At 45.5% G+C, this 27856-nt stretch overlaps 2 protein-coding genes across 2 annotated transcripts; both read left to right on the forward strand.

The window, feature by feature from the left end:
- Window positions 1-7179: 7179 nt before the first annotated feature.
- LOC129496273 (prefoldin subunit 1-like) lies at window positions 7180-7786 on the forward strand. The gene has a single exon (XM_055304345.1). The coding sequence runs from the start codon at window positions 7180-7182 to the stop codon at window positions 7546-7548; it is 369 nt and encodes a 122-aa protein (XP_055160320.1). The 3' UTR covers window positions 7549-7786.
- Window positions 7787-9569: 1783 nt separating this feature from the next.
- On the forward strand, window positions 9570-27856 carry LOC129496384 (corticosteroid-binding globulin-like). Its single transcript, XM_055304524.1, has 5 exons — window positions 9570-9674; window positions 15385-16013; window positions 22302-22572; window positions 25507-25654; window positions 26982-27856. The coding sequence occupies exons 2-5, from the start codon at window positions 15404-15406 to the stop codon at window positions 27165-27167; spliced, it is 1215 nt and encodes a 404-aa protein (XP_055160499.1). The 5' UTR covers window positions 9570-9674; window positions 15385-15403; the 3' UTR covers window positions 27168-27856.

Consider the following 27856-nt stretch of genomic DNA (forward strand, 5'->3'; position numbering starts at 1 on the left):
AAAGGGGAGGTGGATGGGGGTATGGGGTTACTGGGTGATAGGCACTGAGGAGGGCACTTGATGGGATGAGCATTGGCAGTTATAGTATATGTTGGCAAATTGAATTTACATTTAAAAAAATAATAAGAATTTAAAAAGAAAGAAGCCAGACCAAAAATATGTGATTCCACTTACACAAATTAACCAGAAAAGGCAAAAGCATGGAGCCATAAAGCAGATCAATGGTTGCCGACAGTTGGACATCAGAGTAAGAATTGATAGCAAAATGGTTTATGGGATTTTTTTTTCTTTGTGGCAATGGAAATGATCCAAAACCTAATGACATTGGTACAACTCTAAATTTACTAAAAATCATTGAATCATTCACTGTCAGTGGGTGAATCTTGTGGTACATCAATTATATCTCAATAAAGCTGTTTAAAACAACCCTTTACAGACACATGAAACAGCATTGAGGAGGAAATTTTACTGCTTCAAATGCATATGTCACCATATACACTAAAAAAATGATAAAATCATCATCATCTGAAGACATTAAAAGGAGAACCATAAATAAAATGAAACTGTAAAAAAGACAAATTAAACAAAATGAAACAGTGTAAAAAAGACAAATGAAACAATGTAGAAGAAAGGAAATAATAAACATGACAGAAGTTAATGACATAGAAATAGAAAGCAACATAAAGTAAGACCGATTAAGAAACTCAAAAGTCAGTTTTTGAATATACAATAACATTAATGACCCCTTGGTGAGACTGATCAAGAAAAAAAGAAGAGAAACACTAATAACTAAGGCCAGAAATGAAAAATGGACCATTGAACATGCTAAAAAGAAAAAAAAAAGTAGTATGAGTATGTTATAGAAATTGTATATACATTAATTTTTAAAGGTAGATTAAATGGACATTTTTAAAATATCCTACTTGAATAAATAGGAAATCTGAGTAGCTCTCTGACTATGAAAGGAATTAAGTCCATGTCTAAAAAATTTCTTGGGGGGCAGCCCGGGTGGCTCAGCCGTTTAGCGCCGCCTTCAGCCCAGGGCCTGATCCTGGAGATCCGGGATCAAGTCCCACATCAGGCTCCCTGCGTGGAGCCTGCTTCTCCCTCTGCCTGTGTGTGTGTGTGTCTCTCTCTGTGTGTGTCTATGAATAAATAAATAAAATCTTTAAAAAAATAAAAATAAAAAATTTCTTGAAAGGAAACTCTAAGCCCAAATGATTTCTCTGGCAAATTCTGCCAAACATTTAAGGAAAAAGTAACACCAATATACACACTTTTCCAGATTTTTAGAATAACAGGGTACATTTCCCAAATTGTTCAATGAGGCCAGCCTGAAACTGATACCTAAACACGGCCAGAGCAGTAGTCAAAGGGCAACTTGTGACCGCTGTGTGTGACACATTGCATTGATTATTTCCACTTATCAGCACGATACCCCTTGTAGGCAGGCACAATTCTTCACCTCACTTAATGGACCAGAAAATTGAGGTCTGCAGACAGTAAGGGATTTGCCAAAATCACGTAATGAGTAATTGTTGGAGCAACCCTGGAGTTCGGGTTGACAAATTCCAAAGGTCCCTGGCAGTTCCTTTTACTGTTTCAATTCTAGCCTCCTGCCTTCTCTGACTTCAGGGAAGACAGAAGCTTAGGAAACAGAGCCTTGAAGAAGTCAGGCAACTTGTTCAAGGTCACAGAATAAGTTGGGGACAGAGCAAGAGGCAGGCTGGGACTGTGCCCCAGGCCCCTGCAAAGGACATGCAGAACTGGCCCACTGCATCCCCTGTTCCTGGGACTCTTTCAAGCCACTGCCAAGTATGCCATGCGTGGACCGCCAGAGGGCGTTCCCATCACCACCCCACATCATGCACCAACCTCCTGGGCTTAGGAATCTGCCCTGCAGAATTCCTACAGATCTAGACTGGAGTGCCCATAATCCCTGCTCTGCTGTGGGACTGGGTAGGGAAGGAATGCATGAAGCTGGAGGTAGATGAACTCTGTGGTGAGGACTTTGGCTAAGGCACCTGGGTTCAAATTCTGACTCCTCTACGTACTGGCATGATTTCAGGTAAGCCCTCCAACCTGTTTCTTGCCAGTCACCCAATTTGGCAAATGAGAATATCAATCATCACTGGTATTCCTATGCCTTGGAGTACATCAGGCACTGTTCTGGGCTCTCTCCACATATTACTGCAGGCATTCTTTACAACAACCTAATAGATTCTAGATATTAGGATTTCTGTTCCTCAGCTCAGGTATAAAGAGCTTATGTAAGGTACCCAAGATCACAAAGCTGGGGTCTGGATTTGAACCCAGATCCATGCTCTTGACTACTGTACTATCCTACATGATAATAATACCCTGTGGGTTCTTGTGAGGATCGAATAGATGAATACTCATAAAACACCAGAGCCAGCACCAGTGAGGACTTGATAAATGCTGACTGCTGTCCTCACTGGGCACTGGACCCTATGCTCAGTGTTTTACACATGGCTATGAAACCAGAGCAGAACAGGAATTGGCAGATAGGAAGTCTAGAGGGAAATAAAAGGGAAACTTACCAATGAATTGATGGCTTCTCTGGGCTGATTTCCTGCCTGGCCAGGAGAAGACAGCTCCAGAGAGAGAGTTAGAGTCCTGCTTAGTCCAGGAAAAGCCCGAAGGCTGAGCATACAGGTGGAACAGGTAGCCTCAGCAATGTGGGCCAGCAAGCCTGCAAGAAAGGGGGTCAAGCAGTTCCCCTGACCTACCACAACTAAAAGGCAGGCTCTGGAACCAGCAAGGGCCATCTCAGGTTAGTCTGCAAAGCTCAAGATTTAGCCCATCCCACCCCCACGCTGGCCATCAGTACAGGTTGGCATCCTACTGTGCTGTGTTGGAATGCCAACACGTAGGCACAGTAGGATGCCAACACAGCTCATGATTCCTTGGGTAAACAGTCAGCCAGGGCTCAGCAAAGGCCAGCCAAGACTCCCACCTGGTGATTCTAATCACCACAGGTCCCTGGCTTGACCTGACCTGTCCCGCACCGGACGGGACTCCAGGCAGCACTGCCTTATCCACAAATCTATAGAAGTTAGAAGGCCCTAAGCAACCCTGCCAGTCCCACCTTCTATGGTTGGCAGAGTTGGGCAAAAGGAACCCAAGCTACCCATTTGTGATGGAGTGATTTCACTCGAGTGTGTTGGTTACTCTTAGAGGACTCTAGCCAGAAGCTCCTCCCAGGATTTGAGGTGAACCCTAAAAGACCAGCAGATCTTTCCTGAATGAGACTCAGATGCATCAATGCTGAACAGGGCCCCCTGGTATGGAGAGAATGGATCTCACTCACCAGAAGGCCATGAGCCATGGTCTGGCACACAGACCAGCGGTTCAGGGAACACGGAACTAACAAATGAACATCTGACTCAAAAGTATTTAAGAGAAACTTTCATGTAGAAAATTAGTCCTCCACATTAAGGTCCTCATGTTCATGGTTAAAGACAGGCCAATAGTAGCCAGTCCTTGGTAGGTGCCAGTCACTAAGGAGATAAAATAACAATTTTAGCTCTGGCTGTCCTGAGTGAGGCCTAACCACGCACTCACTGCTGCACTAGGCTCACAGATGCATCCAGCCTTAACCATGTGTATTACATGTATATGTATTTTCAGAATTCTTTCAGAATCCATTTTATATACATAACCTTTGACTCCTAAATACTTCCATGTTTATTTTCTAAGAATTTGGGATATTCTTTTTCAGTAAAGCTCTCAACTTCAGGAAAATCAGCCACGCTACAACCCTTTCCTCTCATGTACTGTTCATATTCCAATCTTGTCAACTGTCCCAATAATGCCCTTTGTTGCACACATTCCCACAGTTAAGGAGGATGCATTGACGTAGCCATCAGGGATGACTTGCTGGTTTTTCAGGGGTCACCTCAACCCTGGGGAGAAGCTTCTTGCTGAAGACCTCCCAGAATCACCACCTCCTCCTCTGAAATCACACCATTACAGATGCCATGCCTCTTTGATCTCCTCCGAGTGGTAACGCATTTTTGTCTTTTATGACCTGACACTTTTAAAGAACACAACGCCTGAAGTAATTAAATGGCACATACATATGGGAAAAGACTAATTTGACCCCCACTTCACACCATGTACACAAACCAGATCTAGATGGACTGTAGATCTAAATGTGATAAAATAAAGAAAAAATACTTTCTAAATAAGAAAATAGGTTTCACAACATCAGGAGAGGCAAATATTTCTTAAGCAGGACATAAGCAGCCCAGACTGCAGAATAAACAGAAGGATTGGACCCCACTGGAACTATGCACTATGTTCACGGAAGATTCCATACAGATAGCAAAAAGTCAGGCCACAAACTTAGAGAAGCTTTTTCGCAATATATTTATCTCTCTCCCTGGCACTCCTACCAATCAATAAGAAAACAATAATCTGACAGAAACAGTCACTTCTCCCCAATCTTACTTAAACAGGGTACTTCTCAAAAGACAACACCCTTAGCTAAGAGGGAGAAACTATATTATCTTTTAGCCCAGTAGTTTCCAGCTCTTGTATATTTAACAAAAATGTTTTTTTTTAACAAAAATGTTTAAGCTTATCTGGCTCTCCCATGTTTTATTCCAAGTAGAAAGTATAAACCAGACCATACCTCCCACAGTTCACCTGGAAATCTCATCATCTACTATCTCATTTGTTCCACTTTCCACATTCGTGTTACCGCAGGTGACAGCGTTGCTAAACTTTCTGACTCTGTGGAGTAAGAATGCTCTTCCTCCTTCCCATAGCCTGGACCCTACTTTTCATTAAGCTCTTAACAACAACCTCCAAAAGGGTCACAGGTGCCCACTAACTGTCATTATAAGACCTTTCCAACTCAGCTGCCCCAAAACTACTACCTCATTCTCTTTGTTATGCAGCACCTCACCCACTCCCAGGTATCTAAATCTATTCTAGGTACTATAGTCTAATAATAAATTATCTAAAATTTTAATAGCTTAAACAACAGTTTAACGTGCTTTTGTATTCTAAGGACAGGAATTCAGGCAAGGCATGGCAGGAGTGGCTTGTCCCTGTCCTCATGATGACTAAAGGACTCCACTGAAGGTTTTTCAGTAAAGGGCAACCACCATAATACCAGAAATAGAATAAATATTTTTTGAATCAATAGGAGAAAATTCAGTCTCTTCCATGCAAATAAATAAGAGACACAAAAAGAAAAAATAGATAGTAAATGGAATATATGAAATAAAATGGTATGTCAGTGCTAATACAACAACAATTAAAAATAAATGTAAATAGGTGATTTTTGCCAACTGAAAGTCAGAGACTCTCATTTTTGGTTCATAAAAATAAATTCAACCAAATGTTATATAGGTGAGACATTTTTTTTAATTCTTTTTTTAAATTTATTTATGATAGCTACAGAGAGAGAGAGAGAGAGAGGCAGAGACACAGGCAGAGAGAGAAGCAGGCTCCATGCACCGGGAGCCCGACGTGGGATTCGATCCCGGGTCTCCAGGATCGCGCCCTGGGCCAAAGGCAGGCGCCAAACCGCTGCGCCACCCAGGGATCCCTAGGTGAGACATTTTTAAAACAAGAAAGCACAGGGGCACCTGGGTGGCTCAGTGGTTGAGCTTCTGCCTTTGGCTCAGGTCATGATCCCAGGGTTCGGGGATCAAGTCCCACATCAGGTTCCCTGCAGGGAGCCAGCTTCTCCATCTGCCTCTCTCTCTGTGTTTCTCGTGGATAAATAAATAAAATCTTTTAAAAAAAAAAAAAAGAAAGAAAGCACAGCTTGGAAATGAAAGGATGGAATATAACAGACAAGTGTGAACCAAAACAAACTTAGGAAAGTAATCCTCATAGACAAAATAGAATTTAAGGCAAAATGTTTCATGAGAAACAAAGATAAGTGAAAAATAAGCAATAAAGAGGATATAATTATCAAAACTTCTGCTTTAACAGCCTCAAAGTACATCAGCCAACAACTGACAGAGATAATGAATGAATAATTGTGATAGGAGATTTTAACATTCCCCACTGAGAAACCAAAAGGTCAAGCAAGTAGAGAATCAGCATAGATGATGAATAAAAGAATAAGCTTGGGCAGCCCTGGTGGCTCAGCGGTTTAGTGCTGCCTTCAGCCCAGGGTGTGATCCTGGAGACCCAGGATTGAGTCCCACGTTGGGCTCCCTGCATGGAGCCTGCTTCTCCCTCTGCCTGTGTCTCTGCCTCTGTGTGTGTGTGTCTCTCATGAATAAATAAAATAAAAATCTTAAAAAAAGAATAAGCTCAAATAATTATACATATACATGTATGTATACACATTTATGCATACTGAACAGATACTACCCATTATTTTTTAAGAAAACATCAAGCATTTGTAAAGATAAAGCATATATGATTGCAAAACATCATAAATAAGTTCCATATGTTCAAAATCATATATGGACATAACTCATTTTATTGTGCTTCACTTTACATGCTTCACAGATACTGTGTTTTTTTCAAATTGAAGGTTTCTGGCAATCCTGAATCAAACAAGTCTGTTGGCACCATTTTCCTAACAACATTTTCTCATTTCATGTCTCAGTGTCACATTTTGGTCATTCTCACAATATTTCAAACATTTTCACTATTATTATATTTCGTAGGGTCATATCTGATCAGTGAGTATGACCTGCAGAAAGCTCAGATGATGTTCAGCATTTTTTAGCAATAAAGTACTTTTTAATTAAGGTATATACATTGTTTTAGACATAATGCTGTCGGACACTTAATAGACTGTAGTGAGGTATAAACATAACTTTCGTATACACTGGGAAGCCAAAACCTTTACTTGACTCACTTGTGATATGCACTTTATTGTGGTGGTCTGGGACCAAACCAACCACATCTATTAGGTATGCCTTGTAGGTAATATTTTTTGCCCAAAATGAAATAAAAGTAAATAACAAGAGGGGCGCCTGAGTGGTTCAGTTGGTTAGGCATCTGCCTTTGGCTCAGGTCATGATCTCGGGGCCCTGGGATCAAGTCCTGCATCGGGCCCTCTGCAAAGGGTAGGGAGTCTGCTTCTCCCTCTCCTCTGCCCCTTCCCCATTCTCTCTCTCTCTCTCTCTCTCTCAAATAAATAAACAATCCTTTTTTAAAAAGTAAATGACAGGAACCAAGATGGCAGCTCCCGTGGATCTGGAGTTGAAGAAGGCCTTCACAGAACTTCAAGCCAAAGTTATTGACACTCAACAGAAGGTGAAGCTTGCAGACATACAGATTGAACAGCTAAACAGAACGCAAAAGCACGCACATCTTACAGATACAGAGATTATGACTTTGGTAGATGAGACTAACATGTATGAAGGTGTAGGAAGAATGTTTATTCTTCAGTCCAAGGAGGTAATTCACAGCCAGCTGTTAGAGAAACAGAAAATAGCAGAAGAAAAAATTAAAGAACTAGAACAGAAAAAATCCTACCTGGAGCGGCGTATGAAGGAAGCTGAGGACAACATCCGGGAGATGCTGATGGCTCGAAGGGCACAGTAGGAAATCTCCAGCCGAAGCTTCCTGCCCCCTCCCATTCCTGGCAAGGGCAGGTGGGGGGCCCACGTGGAGAAACTTCTCTTCTGCCCGGGTGGACTTTTTATTTGGATGATATCATAACCCTGTGTTTTCTACTTCACCATGATACTCTTTCAGACCCCAGTTCTGTATTTTTTATCCTGGCTCTGTCTGCCACCCCTGTCCAGAACACTTTTCTCCCTGGGGGTGAGTCACAAACTCCCAGGAGAGGGAGATGGGAGCCATACAGAAGGGGAGCTCTGCCCAAGCCTATGAACTAGTTATGCTCCTTAGACCAATAAAAGGTATGTGTTCCCTCCCCCCCTCAAAAAAAAAAGTAAATGACAAAAGAGTAGCCTAAGGTTCTAAATACACTAAATGACTTATTGCTGAGTTACCCTGGCGTTAAAAATAAAACTATAAAGAGTATTAAGAAACACACCAGAACATGACAATGATAACAGTGAATATCAAAAACTTGAGGGGCATCAAAAATTAGATGAAGACTTAATTTTAAATACATTTATAGGGAGACTGGAAATGTTAACAAGTAGGAAAGCTAGGTAACCATTTAGCTCAAGAAAATAGAAAAAGAACAGATTAAAAAACAAGAAATTTGAAAGGATGGAAAAAAATAAAAATAAATGAAGAAATCAATCTAAAAAATAGATTTTAAAAAACCAGTAAGGATTAACAAAACTAAAAACTAAAAGCTAACCCTTTGAAAAGATTAATTAACTGGACAGATCTCCCTAATAAGACTCACCAAGGGGAAAAAAAGAAGAGAAGAAATATGTAAATAAAATATAGAAACCAAAAAAAATACTGTTATGGCAGAAATTTAAAAATAATAAATTTCTAGATATAAATTCCAAAATCAGCTCAATAAATAAAAAAAAACTTCAAAAGACTGATAAGGACTGATAAAACTGAAGTGCCTCCAAAACTCTACACCAGCTCTGGATGGAACTTCTCTTTATTCCTGGAAACAGCGCCCCTCATCCCTGGAAGGAAGTAATAATGTCATCAACCAGCAGAGGGCACAGGACCCTGGGCATTCACGCGAGGCCATATTCTGCACACTGTGATCAGGCCTGTGATGAGCCATCCTGCCCAGAGTCCTTTGGGAGACTGATATGAACAAGGAGAAAAAGTGAGTTTCTCTCCTTCTGATATCACATAACCAGTCAGAACCAAATGACCTGGAGCTGCAGTCACCACCTTTGTCTCCACCATACAGGCTAAAGCAGGAAAGCTGAATAAAGAGCTTAAAAAGAAGTTTTTTTTAAAAAGAGAGCGACATGGCACCCAACTTGGAACCCCTGGATCCAGCCAAGCCTGAAGGCCTCCCCACCCTTCAGAAATCTCCTCCATGAGACCCAATATATATTCTTTTTCGCTTTAAAAAAGTTTGTTGTCTGTCACTTCCAATCAAGACAACTAATAAAAATGCAGAAAGAGGGAAGGTGCTAGACTTTCGAGCGGAACGGTCTTGGATTTGAATCTCAGGGGAAGCTCTCACTTGAGCTCCGTGTGCCTTAGTTTCCTATCTACACAGAAGTGATAATAACAGTATCTACTTTGTAATGTCGTTGGAAGATTAGATGAGATAATCCGTGGGAAGCACTTGGTTGCTTTTCTTCCATGTCTCTTTCCTACCAGAAGGAGGTCCCACTGGAGGCAGGACCTCGCTAGACTCATCCCCGGCCCACACTTAGCACCGGGTTCTCCACAGGTGTCTGTGCCACTGGGCCAGTTAAGGGCACCTGTGGCTTCCGTGCCAACTGCCGCCAGGCAACCACAAGCAGTGACGCAACTTCAGGCTCATTTTGATATTAAAAATACAACGTCAGGGAACTGAACGCAGAGGAAAGTTAACTTGCAGCATTGCTGTGTTTGCTCAAATGTCCTGGAAAAGACTCCCATTGGTTAATGTCTGGGGGGAGGGGACCACCAAATGGTGAAGGCCACTGGCCCCCCTCTAACCATTAACCAGCAGGGAAGCTGGCAAACAAGATTTAGCGGTGGTGCCCCGCAGGCCTACTGTACACATACTAGGACCCAGGACAGCCGGGCGAGCCAGCGGTTGCAGCCTGAGCCCTCTGCAGACCGTGAGTAGCACCTGGACACTGTCCATCCCTCCTGCTGCTGCCCGGCTGCCAGAATGAAGCCATGTACCTCTTGCTCATTTGATTTTGTTAATGGGCACTGAGCAGTAGGGCAACCAGCAGTGACCTAAGGCCGGGTGTATGAGCAGTGACATGCAGAGGGTCTCACAGTCCGCGGGTCACCCCTGGGGGTTTGATTCCCCCCGGCCTGCAGCCTTGCAGGGGTTGGCACTGAGCTAAGAGCCATTCCCATTCGTTGCTCCACTGATGCTCCAAAGCCCAGCCAAGTAACACAAGCGAGACTGACAGCTGGGCGGGATGGCCGCAGGGCAGCACCCCTGCTGGGGGGTGCAGGCAGGGACAGTGTGCCCACTGGCACAGTGGACTGTGCATGCCTCAGCCTCGCACACGCCTGCTCCTCGCTGGTCCACCTGGGGCGAGGATACTGCAGATGGAACAGGATGCCTTGCATCACACCACATGTCCTGAGGCTTAAGTGCAGAAGGCCCAAGACTCTACCCCGCCCCTAGGGGTGTTCATGAAAATAAAGAAGACAGGGGATCCCTGGGTGGCTGAGAGAGTGAGTGCCTGCCTTCGGCCCAGGGCATGATCCTGGAGTCCCGGGATCGAGTCCCACGTCGGGCTCCCTGCATGGAGCCTGCTTCTCCCTCTGTCTGTGTCTCTAACCTCTCTCTCTGTGTCTTTCATGAATAAATAAATAAAATCTTAAAAAAAAAAAAGAAAAGAAAGAACCCAGTGGACATTTACTTGGAGCCTCATTTCAAAAATGAGAGACAAGAGAACATAAGTGAAACTCATGAAGAATATCAATATTTTGCATTGTAATTTTGCTGGGTACTTTGTGGAGATCTGCTTGACTCTTGTTGCTTTGCTTTCTCTAGAGAACGGTAGAACGACATGGCACAGGCCCTGAGGCCAGGCTGTAGGGCTTAGAATCTCAGCTCTCAACAGGTTACCCTCTACCTCCCTGGGCCCCAGTCTTCTCATCTGTAAAGTGGGCCCAGGATGACCCGCTGAACGAGGCCACATAGGAAAGTACTCATAACCACCGTGCCTGATTTTCATGACAATCTCGGGAGCTGGATGGAGTTTTCATCCTTACCTTGGGGGGTTGACACAAAAGGGGATGAGGTACGAAATCCCAGAGGCAGCAGGAAGAGGAGGGGAAAGCAGAACTCGTAATGGGGCAAGTGCACCTGGCTTGGGGCTGCACGCTGGACCAGGTCCTTGCCCAAAAGGGCTCCAGACAGCTGTGAAGGGGACAGGGATAGCAGAAATATCACTGCAGTGTGATGGGGGAAAGGGGGACCACCACAGGGAAGCACAGAGAGCAAGGCTGTTGGAGGAGAGCTGGGACCTGTGTCTCCAAGGACACAAGGCAGTGAGCCGGGAAAGGTGGGGAAGGGATGGCCCTACAGAGTGGAGTCACACAGACAGGATGGGGGCAGGTCCATCTTTGTCCCTAGCTCCCGGGTCAGAGCCAAGCTCCATAATCAAGGAACTGAGATGACCTGCCCTGACCTTGGCAGTGGGATGATAATCTGGTGTGTGCTGGAAGAAACCTCAACACACCTGGCAGTGCTGTGCCTCAGCCCTCAGGGGCCAAATTAGACGCTGGGGTGGGGCTGTCACCAGGCATGGAGTCATGCAGACCCCATAGGCCACGTTAGTGAGGACCAACCCCTCCTGGAGTTAGTGTTTAATGGGTAGACTTCTGGTTGAGATGATGAAGTTCTGGAGATGGATGGCGGTGGTGGCTGCACATCAATGGGAATGTACTTAATGCCACTATACACTTAAAAATGATTAAAATGATCAATCTTTTGGACTTGAGTTTTACATACTCTGGATGTTAATCCGTTATCAGATATGGGCTTGGCAAATATTGTCTCCCATTTTGTGGGTTGCCGCTCTGTTGATAGTGCCCTTTAGTGAACAAGAGTTTTTAATTTTAAAGAGTCCAATGAGTCTAATTTTCCTTTTGTTGCTCATAACTTTAGTGTTGTGTCCAAGAAATCATCACTAAATCTAGTGTCATAAAGCTTTCCCTCTATGTTTTCTTCTGAGTTTTATTTCGTCCTTACATTTAGGTCTTTGATCCACTTTGAGTTCATTTTTGCATGTGATGTAAGGTAAGGGTCTAGCTTCATTCTTCTGCATGTGGATAATCCAGTTTCCCATCATTTGTTGAAAAGACTATTTTTTTTCTCCCACTGAATAGTCTTAGCACCATCATCAAAAATCATTTGACCATATATATACAAGGGTTTATTTCTGGGATCTCCATTCTACTCCATTGGTCCCCATGTCTGCCTTCATGCCAGTACCACCCTGTTTTGATTATTGTAGTTTTATATTGAATTTAAAAATCAGGAAGTGTGAGATCTCCAACTTTATTCTTTCTCGAGACTATTTTGGAAATTCAGGGTCCCTTGAGATTCTCTATGAGTTCTAGAGTGGATTTTCCTATTTCTGCAAAACGCTTCATCGGGATTTCGACTGCATCGAATTAGTAGATTTCTTAGGGTGACACTGACATCTTAAGTATTCCAATGCATGAACACAGCATGCCTGTCCATGTATTAATCTCTTAATTTCTTTCAGCAATGTTTTGTAGTTTTTAGAGCACAAGCCTTGTACCTGCTAAGTTAACTCCTAAGTATTTTATTCTTTTCGGTGCTATTGTAAATGGAATTGCTTTGTAAATTTCCTTTTACAGTTTGTTCAATTGTTGGTATATGAAAACAGAACTGATTTGTATGTGTGTGCTGATTTTGTAGCCCGCTACTTTTCTGAATTTATTTCTTTGCTCTTGCAGGGTTTTTGTGGAAACTTTAGGGTTTTCTACATGTTGCTGTGATGTTGATCAGGTTGCCTATGAACAGAGATCATTTTATTCCTTCCTGTCCAGTTTGGATGCCTTTTATTTCTTTTTCCTGCCTACTCTCTCTTGCTAGAACTTCCAGTACTGTGTTAAGCAAGAGGCAAAAGTAAGCATCCTGCCCTGTTCTGAATCTTAGATGAAAGCTTTCAATCTTTAACTGTTACATTAGCTATGGGCTTTTCACATATTTTTTTATTATATTGAAGTAGTTTCCTTTTAGCCTTAGTTTGTTGAGTGTTTTTATCTTGGAAGGATGTGTTGAATTATGCCAAATGCTTTTTCTGCATCAAATGAGATGATCATGTTCTTTTTTTCTTCATCCTGTTAATGTAGTATAGCACATTGGTTGAGTTTTGTATGTAGAACCATCCCTGTATTCCAGAAACAAATCCCATTTGGTCATGTAGTATAATCATCCCTTTAATATGCTGATGAATTCTATTTGATAGTATTTTGTTGAGAATTTTTGCATCAATGTTCATAAGCAATATTCATCTGTACTTTTCTTTCCTTATAGGCTCTTTCTCTGATTTTGCTATCAGGGCAATGAACAAGTTAGGAAGTGTTCTCTCCACTTTGATCTTTTTGGAAGGGGGATTCATGTGAATTCTTTAAACATTTGGTGGAGTTCAACAGTGAGGCCATATGGTCCAGGGCTTTCTTTGTTAGTGGATTTTCAATTAATGATTCTTTTTTTTTTTTACTATGTATAGATCTATTCAGATTTTCCATTTCTTGTGATTCAGTCTTGATATGTTTTGTGATTCCAGAATGTTTTTTTCATGTTATCTAGGCTATCCAGTTTGTTGGTGTGTAATTTTTTCCATAATATTCTCTTATAATCCTCTTTTTAGAGTTTATTTATTTTTACTTTAAAGATAGAGTTGGGGGGAGGGGCAGAGGAAGAGAAAGAGAATCTCAAGCAGACCCCCTGCTGAGCACAGAGCCCAGTGCCGGGCTTGATCCAGGAACCCTGAGATCATGACCTAAGCCAAAATCAAGAGTTGGGCATTTAACTGACTGAGCCACCCAGGTGCCTCTCTTATAATTCTTTTAATTTTTGTAGAATTGTTAGTTTTAGTCCCCATTTTCATTTCTGGTTTTAGTAGTTTGAGACTTTTCTTTCTTTCTTACTTAATTTAGCTAAAAGTTTGTAAATTTTGTTCATCTTTTTCAAGACCATATTATATTGTATATCATCATACTATATTATACTATAATGATTAGGTAGATTTTGGTTTTATTGATATTTCTAGTCTTCCTATTCTCTATTTTATATGTCTCTGCTTTAATTTTTATTGTTTCCTTCTGCTACCCCATTCTCTTTTGGTGACTATTTAATTGGAATATCTTTTTCCATCTTTCCACTTTCAAATTTCTTTGGCTCTAGAATATGTCTCCTATAGTCAGTATATAGTTGGATCACTTTTTAAATCCATTCTGCTGGGGATCCCTGGGTGGCTTGGCAGTTTCACGCCTGCCTTTGGCAATCCTGGAGTGCAATCCTGGAGTCCCAGGATCGAGTCTCTTGTCAGGCTCCCAGCATGGAGCCTGCTTCTCCCTCTGCCTGTGTCTCTGCCTCTCTCTCTCTCTCTCTCTCTCTCTGTCTATCAAAAATAAATACAAATAAATCTTTAAAAATAAATAAATAAATAAATAAATAAATAAATAAATAAATAAATAATAAATCCATTCTGCTGATCTCTGTCTTTTGATTGGGGAATTTTATCCATTTACATTTATAGTAATTGCTGATAAAGAAGGGCTTCTACCATTTCCTATTTGTTCTCTTACAGATTTTTTTGTCCCTCATTTCCTGCATTACTATCTTCTTTTAGGTTTAGTCTATTTTTTTTTGTAGTGAAACATCTTAATTCCCTTCTCACTTCTTTTTGTGAACACTCTATAGCTATTTTCTTTCTGGGTATCACAGAAATTATATTTAACATCCTAAAGCTATAACACTCTCATTTGAATTTATGCCAGCTTAACTTCAGTAGCACACAAAAGCCCCTCTCCTATGTAGCTCCACCCACATACACATCCTTTTAGTTATTTAAGTCACAAATTACATCTTTATTCATTGTGTATCCAAAAACATAGACTAATAATTGCTTTTCATGGAATAGTCTTTTAAATATATCAAAAATTAAAGTGGAGTTACCAGGCAAAATTACAATAATATGAGTTTTTCTAATTGTTCATATGTTTACCTTTACCAGGGATTTTTATTTCTTCCTATAGACTGTATTTACTCTCTCGTGTCCTTTTCATTTCAGCCAGAAGGACTCCCTTTAGAATCTCTTGTAGGGTGAGTTTAGTGGTAATGAACTCCCACAGCTTTTGTTTATATGAGAATGTCTAGACTTCTCCCTCATTTTTTAAGGATGGTTTTGCCTGATCCAGGATTCTTGGTTGACAGTTTTTTTTTCTTTCAGTCCTTTGAATATTTCAATTTGTTGCATATATAACCTTTCTGGGTCTCCATTTCTGCCTACCTCAATTCATAATAATAATATCTATTTTAGTAGCCTATTGATGAGGATTAGATGAGAAAATATAGGCAAAACACATAGGTCAGTGGTGGGCATCTGGGAGGTACTTGATAAATCATAGCAGTATAATCATACTTTCAGATGAGGAATTTGAGGTCCAGGGTCCTGACTTGTCCCAGGTCACATAGCCAACGTGGAGGAAGGAACTGAGACTTGAATGGGATCCTCCATAGGGTCTTCTGCCTACCATTTCACCATGCCCCCACTGCCTCAGAGGCCCTACATTACCTAATGAGCATTCCTGATTTTCCAGGGCCTGATCATCCTGGACAATGCTGCTTGCTCTGTGCACCTATTTCCTCTGGCTGTCTACCAGTGACCTCTTGACTGTCCAGGCGAAGGACCCAGATACTGATGTGAGCACAAGTAGCTCTCACCGGGACTTGGCTCCAAAGAATGTTGACTTTGCCTTTAACCTGTATAGGCATCTAGTGGCTTCATCTCCTGACAAGAATGTCTTTATCTCCCCTGTGAGCATCTCCATGGCCTTAGCTATGCTGTCTCTGGGTGCCTGTGGCTATACCCGGGTCCAGCTTCTCCAGGGCTTGGGCTTCAACCTCACCAAGATGTCTGAAGCTGAGATCCACCAGGGCTTTCGGCACCTCCGCCACCTCCTCGAGAAGTCAGACACCATGTTGGAAATGACTATGGGTAATGCCTTGTTCCTTGACCGCAGCCTGGAGCTCCTGGAGCCATTCTCTGCAGACACCAAGCACTACTATGATTTGGAGGCCTGGGCTACAGATTTCCAGGATGGGACTGGAGCCAGCAGACAAATCAATGAGTACATCAAAAATAAGACACAAGGGAAAATTGTAGACTTGTTATCGAAGCTGGATAGTTCAGCCATGCTCATTCTGGTCAACTACATCTTCTTCAAAGGTACCCTTCTACCCATCTCATTGCCAAGAATAGTAGGAGTCATTAAAACCCAGGGTGCATTCTTGGGCAAAGCCTTTGATTTTACAAAGCATGTTTTCATCTGTGAATCTCCATCTTTACCATAATCCTATTTGGAAGGTAGACTATATCCTCTTACATGTGATCAAAATGACACCCAAAAGAATTGACCAACTTGCCCAAGCTCATGTAGGTTCATTTGAAGCTCAACTATGTAATCATGGATAGACTGACTGCCTCATGGTCTACAAATATTGGCTGAGTTCTGGCTGTGAGTCAGTCAGGGGCTGGAAGCCCAGCATAGAAGCAGACAGACACAGCCCACCCAGACAGACACAGCTCCTGCCGCCCCCCAGGAACTCCCCTAGATTGCCCCTATGCCACACGCTTCCCCAGCGCTAACAGCCAGCTCTGACCAAGCTCCAAACTCCAGCCCTTCCTCACCAATTTGGAGTAGGGTTTTCCAAAGTTCTTGTTCATAAAATTACCATTTCAACTTGTTAAAATTAGAGATTCCAGAGCCCATGCCATACCTACTGAGGCAAAGCTCCTGCAAGCAAGTCCTAGAATTTGTATTTTTAACAAGGCCCCTCCCCCAATCATTTTTATGATCAGACAATTTGGGGATACATTGTCCTTGAGAAGAAAATCTACACCCCTTAGTCTATAGCACTGGTTCTCAACCCAGGGTGACCTCCCCCCCCTTCTAGCCTCAGAGACGCTTGGCAATGTCTACAGATACTTGGAGCTATCACAATTGAGGGTGAGGTGGGGTGTGTTCCTGACACCTAGTAAGTAGAGGCCAGGGAGGCTGCCAAACCTCCACCTGCTGGACAGCACCCCACAATGATATCTGCTCCAGAATGGCTATCATCCCAAGGCTGAGAAACCCTAGCCTAGAGTCATCTGCTTCTCTGTTCCTCTCCAGCCTCATGTCTCAACACTTTCTCTCCTCCAAGTTCCCAACACACAGCGCGTGCGCTCGCGCGCACACACACAAACACACACACACGCATAGTGTGGAACCACACCAAATTTCTTCCAGGTCCTTGAGCATGACTGTCCTCATGGAAGCCTGAGTTAGTTCCCTATGGTTGCTGTAACAAATTACTACAAACATGGTGGCTTATCTTACAATTACGGAGGTTAGAAATCCAAAAATGGGTCACGTTGGGATAAAGTTAAAGTGTTGGCAGGGTGTGTTCCTTCTGGAGGCTCTAAGGGGGAACCTGTTCCTTGCCTTCCCCAGCTTCTGGAAGCCACCTTTGTTCCTTGACATGTGGCCCCTTTCCTCTTGAAGCCAGTAATCATATCCCCATGACCTCTCCTCTGCCCCTGCCCCTCCTCTTCCACTTTTAAGGAGACCCTTATGATGATACTGGGCCCATGTGGATAATCCAGAATAATCTCATCTCCAGATCATTTGATTAGGAACCTCAGTGTCCTATTGCCATGTAACATAACATAGTCAAAGCTTCCATGAATTAGGAAATGGGCATATTCGGAGGGCCATTCTGCTGCCACAAAACCTTTACTCTGTCGCCTGAGCCCTCCCTCAACTAGTCTATGCCTAAAACTTCTTCCCAGTCTTCAAGTCTTGGCCTTAATGTTACCTCATCCATGAAGCTTCCTTGATTCCCTCAGTCAAATCCTGGCTTCTCATCCATACCCCCTACAGTCTTCCCACACCTCATCTTAACAATCATCTTGTTAGACCTTGTAACCCTGGACCAACGTGGTTTGGTTTCAGTTAAATAGTCATATTCAAAGAAATGAATGTGAAAGAGGAAAACAAAAAGTAATGACCACATTTAACGTTGTATTTCTCAATAGCATTTAAGCTCATCCAGAGCACAGTCTCCAGAAATAATCTCTACACACCTTCCTTTTCTCCCCAGCTTCCACCACACCAAATTTCTTCCAGGTCCTTAATCATGACTGTCCTCATGGAAGCCTGAATTAGTTCCCTATAGCTGCTGTAACAAATTACTACAAACATGGTGGCTTCTCTTAAAAGAGGCCTCCCATGAGCCAGCAGCACCCTGCAGCTCTTTGTTACCTGTCAGACTTACCATCCTGGTGGGCGCCCCCTCCTTCCATCCTCCATCCTCTGCACAAGTCTGGGAACCCATCTGGTGGAGGCAGGCATGATGCTGACCTAAGAGGGTGTGAAGCTGACAAGACAAAGGCATCATTTTTTTCCTTCACCTTCACTAAGACATAATAGACTTATAACACTGCATAAGTTTAAGATGTACAATGTGATGATTTGATATATGCATAATTGCACAACGATTACCAAAATCATTTGGAGTTAACACATGCACCCCCTCCCATAGTTACCTTTGTGTGTGTGTGTGTGTGTGTGTGTGTGTGTGTTGAGAATCCATCAGGTGTGCTCTCAGCGACTTTGAGGATATGATACAGTGTTGTTGACTTTAGTTCCCACGCCTACGTTAGATCCCCAGAACTAGTTCATCTTATAACTAGTTTATAACTTTGATCACTTCACCCATTTCTCCCAACCTCCTGCCCCTGACAAACCATCATTCTACTCTGTTTTTACGAGTTCCAGAGTTCACATTCTACTTATAAGTGAGATCACTCAGTATTTGTCTTTCTCTGCCTGGGTCATTTCACTTACAATAATACCTTCAAGGTTCATCCATATCAACACAAATGGCAGGTTTCCCTTCTTGTTTGTGGCTTAATAATATTCCACTGTGTGTGTGTGTGTGTGTGTGTGTGTGTGTGTGTACTCACACACCATGTTTTCTTTATCCATCGTCCATCAGTGGACATTTGAGTTGCTTCCACATCTTGAATATTGTTCATAATGCTGTGATGGACAGAGGAGAACAGATGTCTCTATGAAACAGTGTGTGCATTTCCTTCTGATATGTTCCAATGAGCGGGATGGTTAGATCATATGGAATTTCTATGTTTAATTTTTTAAGAACCTCCACGGTATTTTCCAAGTACAGTTGGCTGCACCAGTTTACATTCCTACCAACACTGCAGGAGGGTTCCCTTCTCTCCACATCCTCACCAACCCTTGTTATCTCTCTACTTTTTGATACGAGCCATGTGCACAGGTGTGAAGTGATAAATCATTGTGGTTTTGATTTTATTTCCCTGATGACTAGTGATGTTGAGCACCTTTTCATGTACCTGTTGGCCATTTGCATGTCATATTTGGAAAAAGAAAATGTCTATTCAAGTTCTCAGCCCATTTTTAATTGAATTATTTGGGATTTTTTGCTATTGAGTTACATGAGTTCCTTAACCCTTTATCCAGTAGACAGTCTGCAAATATCTTCTCCCATTCTGTGGGGTGCCTTTCATTTTGTTGACTGTGTCTTTTCCTGTGAAGAAGCTTTTGATTTGATGTAGTCCCTCTTATTTATATCTTCTTTTGTTGCTTTTGGAGTCACATCCAAAAACTCAACACCAAAACCTCATTGATGTTGAGGAGCTTCTTTTTCCCTAGTTTTCTTCTAGGAGCTTTGTGGTTTCACACCTTGTGTTTAAGTCTTTAATCCATTTTGAGCTAACATTTGCAAGTCAGGTAAGATATGGTCCAATTTTTTTCTTCTGCATGAGCATCCAGTTTTCCTAACACTGTTTATTGAAGAGACTATTTTTAACCCATTGAGTAGTCTTGGCTCTCTTGTCAAATATAAGTTGACTGTATGTGCAAGGTTTATCTCTTGGCTTTCAATGCTGCTCCACTGGTTTCTGTGTCTGCTTTCATGTGAGTACCATACCCTTTTGATTACTATAGCTTTATAATGTAGTTTGAAATTGGAAGCATGATGCCTCTAGCTTTGTTCTTTCTCAAAATTGCTTTGGGTACTCAGGGTCGTTTATATTTCCATACAAAAGGCAACATTCTTTACCCTGACCACAGGAGGGTCAAGGAGCCTGGGAATGTGTGCCCAGAAATGTTCCTGGGTGCTTCCACAAATTCCACAGGTCATCTCTCCCACAGACTATGTGCTCATGCACAATATCCTTGTCTCTTTCAAGACCCCAGTGCCTTTGCACAGTGCCTGGGATGGGGAAGGAACTCCATAGTGTCTGCATAGAGATTCTGACATAGAGAAGGACAGTAAACCCAGGTACGAAGGGAGGGTACTCCTGATCCTGAGAGGGGGTTTGTGGGCCAAGTGCCAGCACATCATTTGTGGTGTCATTTGGCACAGGGCTTTCCTCTCACAGGTTGCCAGCATTCTCATGACCACACTAGGGCTGAGTTGATAGGAAATGATCGCTCCCAGTAATAAAATCAGAGAGGCTTTGGACTTCTGGAGGCAGGACCAGCCTCCAACCAGGCTCTGTGCTGCCTTGCTGTACACGGATTTTCTAGGATGCAGAAAAACTAACTGGCAGGCCCGTCCTTAAGCTGGGGATCCCCTACCATGCTTCCAGCAAGCCAGCAAAACAAATAGCAATGAGGAGTGACGTAGCTATCATCACTCAGCCTCAGACATGTAAAGAATCCCTGGCATGTTCCTTCCTTACTTAGTGAACTATCTTGACAATTTCTTTCTTTCTTTCTTCTTTCTTTCTTTCTTTCTTTCTTTCTTTCTTTCTTTCTTTTTTTTTGGAGAACATGAAAAATACAATTGAAAGATTTTCCATAGGAATCATGCTTGCTGTCTCCAATTTGCCTCCATAAATTCTTAAGCTTCCCTACCATGAGTTCTCCTGGGCGAAGAATTTTCAAGAAGAAATCCCTTAAAGGAGAGGTTAGGCCCAGCCTGCATTTTGTTTTGTGCCAAACCAGATATGGTACACTTTCTTCTAGAAAAGGAATACTCAGCAAAAAGCAAACAGCAAATTTTTAAGGATGAAAAACTTAACACTGAAAAATACACTCTTTTTTTTGTTGTTGTTGTTGTTTTTGCTGTGAATTGGACAAGTTAGCCACAACTGACCACCAGCCTTCAGCCTAGGAGATCCCAGACCTCTGGAGGATGGTTTGAGAACCTTCAGATTATCTCACCTGCTGTGAGGCAGCCAGACTATGACATCACATCAGTGATCAGGAACGGGGCAGACACAGCTCCTGGGCCTCCAGGCTCTGCCTCCACAGGCTTTCCCTTCATCCTCCTGCCTCTCCCTACTGCCTCCCTTAGTGGCCCTTACAGGGGATTGAGGCGGGCTCAGAATAAGAGTTCTGACCCTGGGGTCCCTAAATCCCAGGCAGTGTGATGGAGAAGGGTCTGCCTGGAGCTCTGCACCAGCCCCCCTCAACCAGCCTCAGTTGGGAAACAGCTGCCAAGGCCTCTGAGGTCAAAACAGCCAAGAGCCCCTGGACACACTGTCCTCACTCACCTCCAGAGCTGAGGTGTTAAACCTGGAGCACCAGAGGCCCTGGTGAGGTCAACTCATGTCTTTAAATATTCAGAGTCCTATCACCAGAGGACTCACAGTTGCTTGGAATAAACCCAGAGGGGCCGAAGAGGCTCAGCAGATGGGCCTCACTATCAGGCAGGCTTTGGCTCTAAGGAGCAATTTTCCTCCCATGAGAGCTGACCAGTAGCTGAAAGTCTAGTCTGTGAAGGTAGTGAGCTCCCCATCACGAGGCTGACAAAGAGGCTGTGTGATGCCACCCCGGAACACAGTAGAGGGATTCAAGCCCAGGGGAGGAGCTGTGGGGAGGAGGCTGTGACCTTGAAGGTGTCTTCTCACCCTGACTTTGCCTCCAGGAAATGTGGTGTGGCCCCTGGGGCCCCACGGGAGGTCAGGAGCCTCCCTCGGGGGAGGGGACACAACCCACCGGGCAGCTGGGCTTCTGCGGCCAGACGTCAAGGCGTGGGCATGAAATGCATGGTCTGTTTCTCCAAACCTCTCCCACCCCGACCTTGAATCTGCAGCCCAAGCTCCATTTGGCACCATTTCCGTCCAGAGCCTTCCTGCCCAGGATCTACTCCAGGCAGTTGCGGGGGAAGGGAGAGGCAAAGTCTGGTTTATTGAATCGTACCCCCAAATCTAAGGGCCAGCATTCTCCTTTGTCGCCCTTCTTCCATTTTTAGAGGCTCAGACACAGAATTAATCCTCAATCCATTTCGGAGAATGGAGGACAGAGGTGGCTTTAAAGTGCTGGGCATCTCACAACTTTCGAGGAAATCCTACCCACTCTGGTGGGGACCTCACAGGGAGCAGCCACCGTGACACCTGCTTAGCACTCTGCCACCACCCAAACTGCATTCTCCTGGGGCTCTCACGGGCCTGTCTCCTGCCACCCCCCTCCTTCCTCTCCAGGCACCTGGGAACACCCCTTTGACCCAGAAAGCACCAGGGAGGAGGACTTTTACGTGAACGAGACCACCGTGGTGAGAGTGCCCACAATGTTCCAGTCGAGCACCATCAAGCACCTTAACGACCAGGTGCTCCCCTGCCAGCTGGTCCAGCTGGAGTATATGGGCAACGGGACCATCTTCTTCATCCTCCCAGAGGAGGGGAAGATGGACACGGTCATCGCCGCGCTGAGCAGGGACACCATTCAGAGGTGGTCTGAGTCCTTTACCAGGAGGTAAGTCCTTCTCCTTGTCCCCACTGACTCACCCTGCAGGGCTCATATGTTTTCTTCTGAGGGTCCCCAAGGGCTTGAGGCTCTCTGACCAAGAGGTCACCTCGGTTTACCCGCCTGTTCATTGTCACTGAGATGCTTTAGGGCATTCCACAAGGGGAGGTCCCCCTCTCCTGGAAGGCTAAGAGACCCCTCTGCATTATCACATTTTTGCATCATTGGCTTAAACTGAGTTCCCCAACCCCCCAGCCCCTCGCTTATCTTTTTTTTTATTATCTTGCTTACCTGGATGGGTAAGCAAGATACATACCAAGTATGGGTAGGACTCCCGGCAGAGGCCAAAATCTAACGAAATGGCAGTCATGTCCATGACGGAAAGAGCACAAAGCCTATGAATGATTCTCAAGTCACTCAGGGGGGTAGCCCTTCTTCAATCTATCAATCCATCAGTAAATACGTAAGAAAGGAAAGGCATTAGTAGGTAATAAATGAGTAAAAGAAAGGGAGCGAGGAGTGTAAATGCAGAGGGGCTGGTGGTCGGGAGGAGAACCAGCCTGTGAATGCCCAACCTCAGGCCCACACCAGGGGCAGGTTCCGAGCACACACGCAGGGAGGCCTGGAATGAATGATGAATGAATGAGTGATTGAACCCATTGCCCCCAGGCACCCCTGAGCCAGACAGCGATTGAAATTATGGTGGAGCATGTGCGCAGCCCCAGCCCACTCCTTGGAGGAGGGGCCAGATGTTCGTGAACGTGATCCTCACTCTTGTGAGATTGCGTGTGCCCAAGCAATCAGAGCAGTGCCATCAGGGTGGGACCTGGTGGTGGCTGTGGTGGTGGAGACCCAAAGGGCGGAGAGGACACAGGAGGGGAAGCGGGCATTTGGATGTGCAGTGGCTCAGGAAGGCCTCCCGAGTGGACTATATTCCACTCCAGAGCAGAAAACCAGATTCTGGTGGAGCTGATGGTGTGCAGTGACGTCAGCTGTGTCAGAGCAGGAGAGGAAGTGTGATGCGGGAGGAAGGTGGGGAGGCCTGGCCACGAGCGCCCACGGAGGAGGAGAGGGCACAAACCAAACACAGGAGGCCGCACCCAGAGCACCAGCAGGGCCGGGCAGCAGCTGCCAAGAACAGGCAAATTCTACTTGAATGCAATTTGTCATCCGAGAGTTTTGCAGGCAAAAAAATCTAGAAAGAAGCTCTTCTACTTTAATACACATGCAGGTTTTGTGTTTTACGGTTTCCAGTTATTTTTATTTTGAGTTGCAGCCTCAGATTGCTGCTCAGCTGGAGCTTCTGGAGAGGTTGGTCCAATTCCATGAGTAGAGGCCCAGGCGCCTGCGAGTTGGACCTCACCCCTGCAGGGAGGAGCCGGGAGTTGGACTTCACCCCTGCAGGGTTGAGCTGAGTGGTCAGCTCCGTGTTTCCTAGAAACTGGCCACAGCCACGTGGGGACCCAGCAGTGTTGTTAGAGTCCTGGAGCCACCGCACCTAACCTTGAGCATGGGGGTGGGGGTCGGGTGGGTAGGCGTGCACGTGGGCCTGGTTTGGGCCTCGTGAGGGATCCCTGGCTGGCTCCTCACCACTGCAACTGCCCCGTCCCCCCCACACCCCTGCCCTTCCAAGGGAGCCTGTGATTCCAGAACAGCGCCGCCAGGGAGGTGATTATGTGCCGCTCCAGCTCCTACTCTTTTGTAAATGACAAGGATCATCTTTTTTTTTACACCAAAAATGATATTTTCACTAAAACACTTTAGCTTAAAAAACATCAATAACACATGCCATTTTCATCTAGATTTAAAAAAAATAATAAACATCCAAGGCAGATTCTTGTACCTTTAGGCGTCATATATGATTGGAGATGAATACTCTATCCAAATGACGCTCTCCTAGCCCCAGAAGGCAGACCCTGTGCTCCTCACCTCCGGGTCTGTCACGCCTCCTCCCGCCTCACCCCTCCCGGGATCACCTCCTCCCTCCCCGCCCTGAAGTGTCATCCCTCAGGGTCCAGCTAGCTCACCTCCTATGGAAGTCTCCTTGTCCCCACACAGAGCTGGTGGGTGCCCTCCCTCCCTCCTCCCTCCCTCCTCCCCCTCCCTCCCTCCTTCTCTCTGTCTCCTCCCTCCTTCCTTCTCCCTCCTCCCTCCTCCCTCCCTCCTTCTCTCTCTCTCCTCCCTCCTTCCCTCTCCCTCCTCCCTCCTTCCCTCCTCCCTCTCCCTCCCTCCCTCTACCTTTTCCCACAAGGCAATGGAGCTTTGAAGCAACGGGTCTGTGGCCTCTTCACAATTCTGCTGCTTCCCAGTGGTGTGACTTTGGGGGAATCCCTCAGCTCCTCTTGAGTTCTCTCTGTCTGGATACTGGCCCCAACTTCCCAGGGCTGCACGTGCATGTGTGCATTAGATTGTGACACAGAAGCTAAAGGAACCCACCCGGTGTTTGGTATCGGCCAGGATCCCCAACTGCCGTTTGCTCTTCTCCATCTAGAGGAGAAGTGCCCTTGTTGCCCTGCGTTGCCTTGCTGTGTAAATGAGGATGAGCACAGAGAGGGACAGAACTTGGTTAAAGCCACACAGCATTCGTGGCAAGGCTGGGGCCGGGGCCCTGTTCCCAGCGGGTGTTCCCTCCACTCCTCTGCTTCTGCCCTGGGGGTGCCTGGGGTACCCCAGGGGCTTCTGTAGGATTGCTTTTCTTCAATGTCCAGTGGTCCACCTAGACCACAGTGGAATCTGTTCAATGAAAAAGGCCCCGAGAGGAAGCTGCCTGAGTGATGCAGAGAGAGGTAAATCCTGCCTCTCATTCTGTCCTTTCCCCTTTTCCCCAAAGATCATGGTGTCTGGCTGTGAGGCAGGGTCTGGAGGGATCACAGGGGTAACAGAAGTCGGCTGGCTAGGCCCAGACCCAGGAAAATCTAACCCTGTCTGCTTACCCCCAAGCAGCCAGGTAAACCTGTACATCCCAAAGGTGTCCCTCTCTGGAGCCTATGACCTCAGGGCCATCCTGAGGGACATGGGCATTGCAGACTTGCTGGACAATGGGGCAGATTTCTCCGGCATGACCCGAGAGGCCCAGCCGAAGTTGTCAAAGGTAAGTGTCCTTAGAGCCCATCCTTTCCTTTCCTGTCTCATCTCCCCCCCCCTTATTATGCATAATAATAAGCAACACGGAGCCCACTCACGACTAGGTCTCTAAGCCCATGTACCCATTGTGTCAGGTCATACAGAGCGTGCAGTGTGGAAAACAGAGTGGTCATGGCAGGACCATGTGTGGCCCCTCACCAGAAAGGATCCAGGAACATGGGAAATGTCAGAATGAAGTCATATCACACCGTCTACCCACTACATTTTTTACCTTCAGTCTTTAGCTTCATGCTCTGTCGGTCACTCAGTCACTCAGCAAACGTTTATTGACACCCACTCTGCACCCCACACTGCGAGGCAATGGGTATTCCTCCAATACTGAGACATGGCCCTGCCCTCGCAGGGTCTCACGGTCATGTGGGTGACAAAACAAGAGAGGGGACAGGAGAAAGCCATCATGGCAGCAGCCCTTCCCACAAGCGCACAGATGTGGACCATCACGGTGCACACAGTATGTGCTCAATAAAACATATGGTATGCGAAGGATTGAGGCAAACAGCTGCCTCCTCATAGGGGGAGCATAACTTCTCCAAGGAGGGGCGTCTGGCTTGGCAAAGGTAGACCACTCGGCCTGGCCACACAGGTAGTAAGTGACACCCTGACGTTCAGCTTAGGGTCTATTTGACTCAAAACCTCATTTCCCAAGACAAACTGCAGGGCTCCCCATCCCAGCTCGGCTTCTTCCTGCACCCGCTTATGGAGCTTCTTAGAGCCTGTGGCTCCTCACTGTACAGTCAAGGAGGGTCCCCCCCACCACCACAGGACGGCGATAATCAGCCAGTTCTGATCCACGGAAGGTCTTTGATGCAAGCTCCTCCAGGGTTTGCAGAGCTGGTCTCAGAACTGCTCCTAATTGTGGTCACAGCGAGAGGCCGCTCCACAGCCCTGCTCGGTTCTGAGCAGGTGCGGGCGCTCTGCCTAAAGGGGTCCCTCCCATTTGGCTAGCAGGGCGCAAAAGGAGCCAGGCCCACCCCACCCCCCCGAAACCCAGTTAGGAGTGCCTGGTGTGGATGCTGACGTCCAGTTAGTACCCTGAGACCCCCGGTCTCCCCGTGGTGGGCACCGTCCGCCCGCTTCCTAGGTGTGACCTGGTTCTGGAGGTGGACAGGCCTTGGCCCTAGTCCCAGGGCTGCCACTTAGACGTGGAGCCAGCAAGTGACCCTCCCTGAGCTTCGGCTCTGCCCCCCATGAAGGTGAGGGTGGGAGGGTGGCAAGGTCCCATGCGCAGCAGGTGCTCAGCCCTCACCTCCGACCTCACCTTCGGCCTCCACCAGGTGGTCCATAAGGCTGTGCTGCAACTCCACGAGAAGGGCTTGGAGGCAGCCGGCCCCGCCGGGGTCACGCCAAACGTGGAGTCTGAGCCTCTCGCCTTCCACTTCAACCGGCCCTTCATTGTCATGATCTTCGACCACTTCACATGGAGCAGCCTTTTCCTGGGAAAGATTGTGAATCCGACCTAAGGGTGCACCCCCCACCCCGGGAAGCCGCAGCCCCAGCCGAGCCTGTGCACCAGGGACCCCACAGAAATGCTCTGAGGAGCAGCAGTGCCCCCCCCCACCGTCTTCTCCAGGTTCTTCTGTCCAAATAAATAACCATCACTGCAACTGCTGGCAGGTGCAGATGGAGTGGGGCAGTTGGCACACTCAGAATGATAGAAATGCGATATCGCAACGCGATAGAATTTCCTGGTCTTGATCCTTGTGCTGTGGGTGTGTAATGTGTGGAAGCCGGGTGAAGGGTGTAACAGAAACACGATTGCTTTTGTAAATTTTTGGAAGTCTGAGATTATTCTTTAATATTTTAATTAATTAAATCTTTTAATTAAAATTAATCTTTTAATTTAAAAGGAGAAATCATGCAAGGCCCAACAGAAAGACATCTCTGGTGCTGGGGGAGAATGACGTAACATCTTCAAAAAAAAAAAGAAGGAAACAAAGCAATCCTTCAAACACAAAGGCAAAATAAACATTTTTTTTTTCCAGACAAACCAAAGCTGAGAAAGTTTGTCACCATCCTACTATAAGAAAAATTTTAGGGATCCCTGGGTGGCGCAGCGGTTTGGCGCCTGCCTTTGGCCCAGGGTGCGATCCTGGAGACCCGGGATCGAATCCCACGTCGGGCTCCCGGTGCGTGGAGCCTGCTTCTCCCT

Source organism: Nyctereutes procyonoides, unplaced genomic scaffold (genome assembly GCF_905146905.1).
Source record: "Nyctereutes procyonoides isolate TBG_1078 unplaced genomic scaffold, NYPRO_anot_genome, whole genome shotgun sequence".
NCBI classification, from domain to species: Eukaryota; Metazoa; Chordata; class Mammalia; order Carnivora; family Canidae; genus Nyctereutes; species Nyctereutes procyonoides.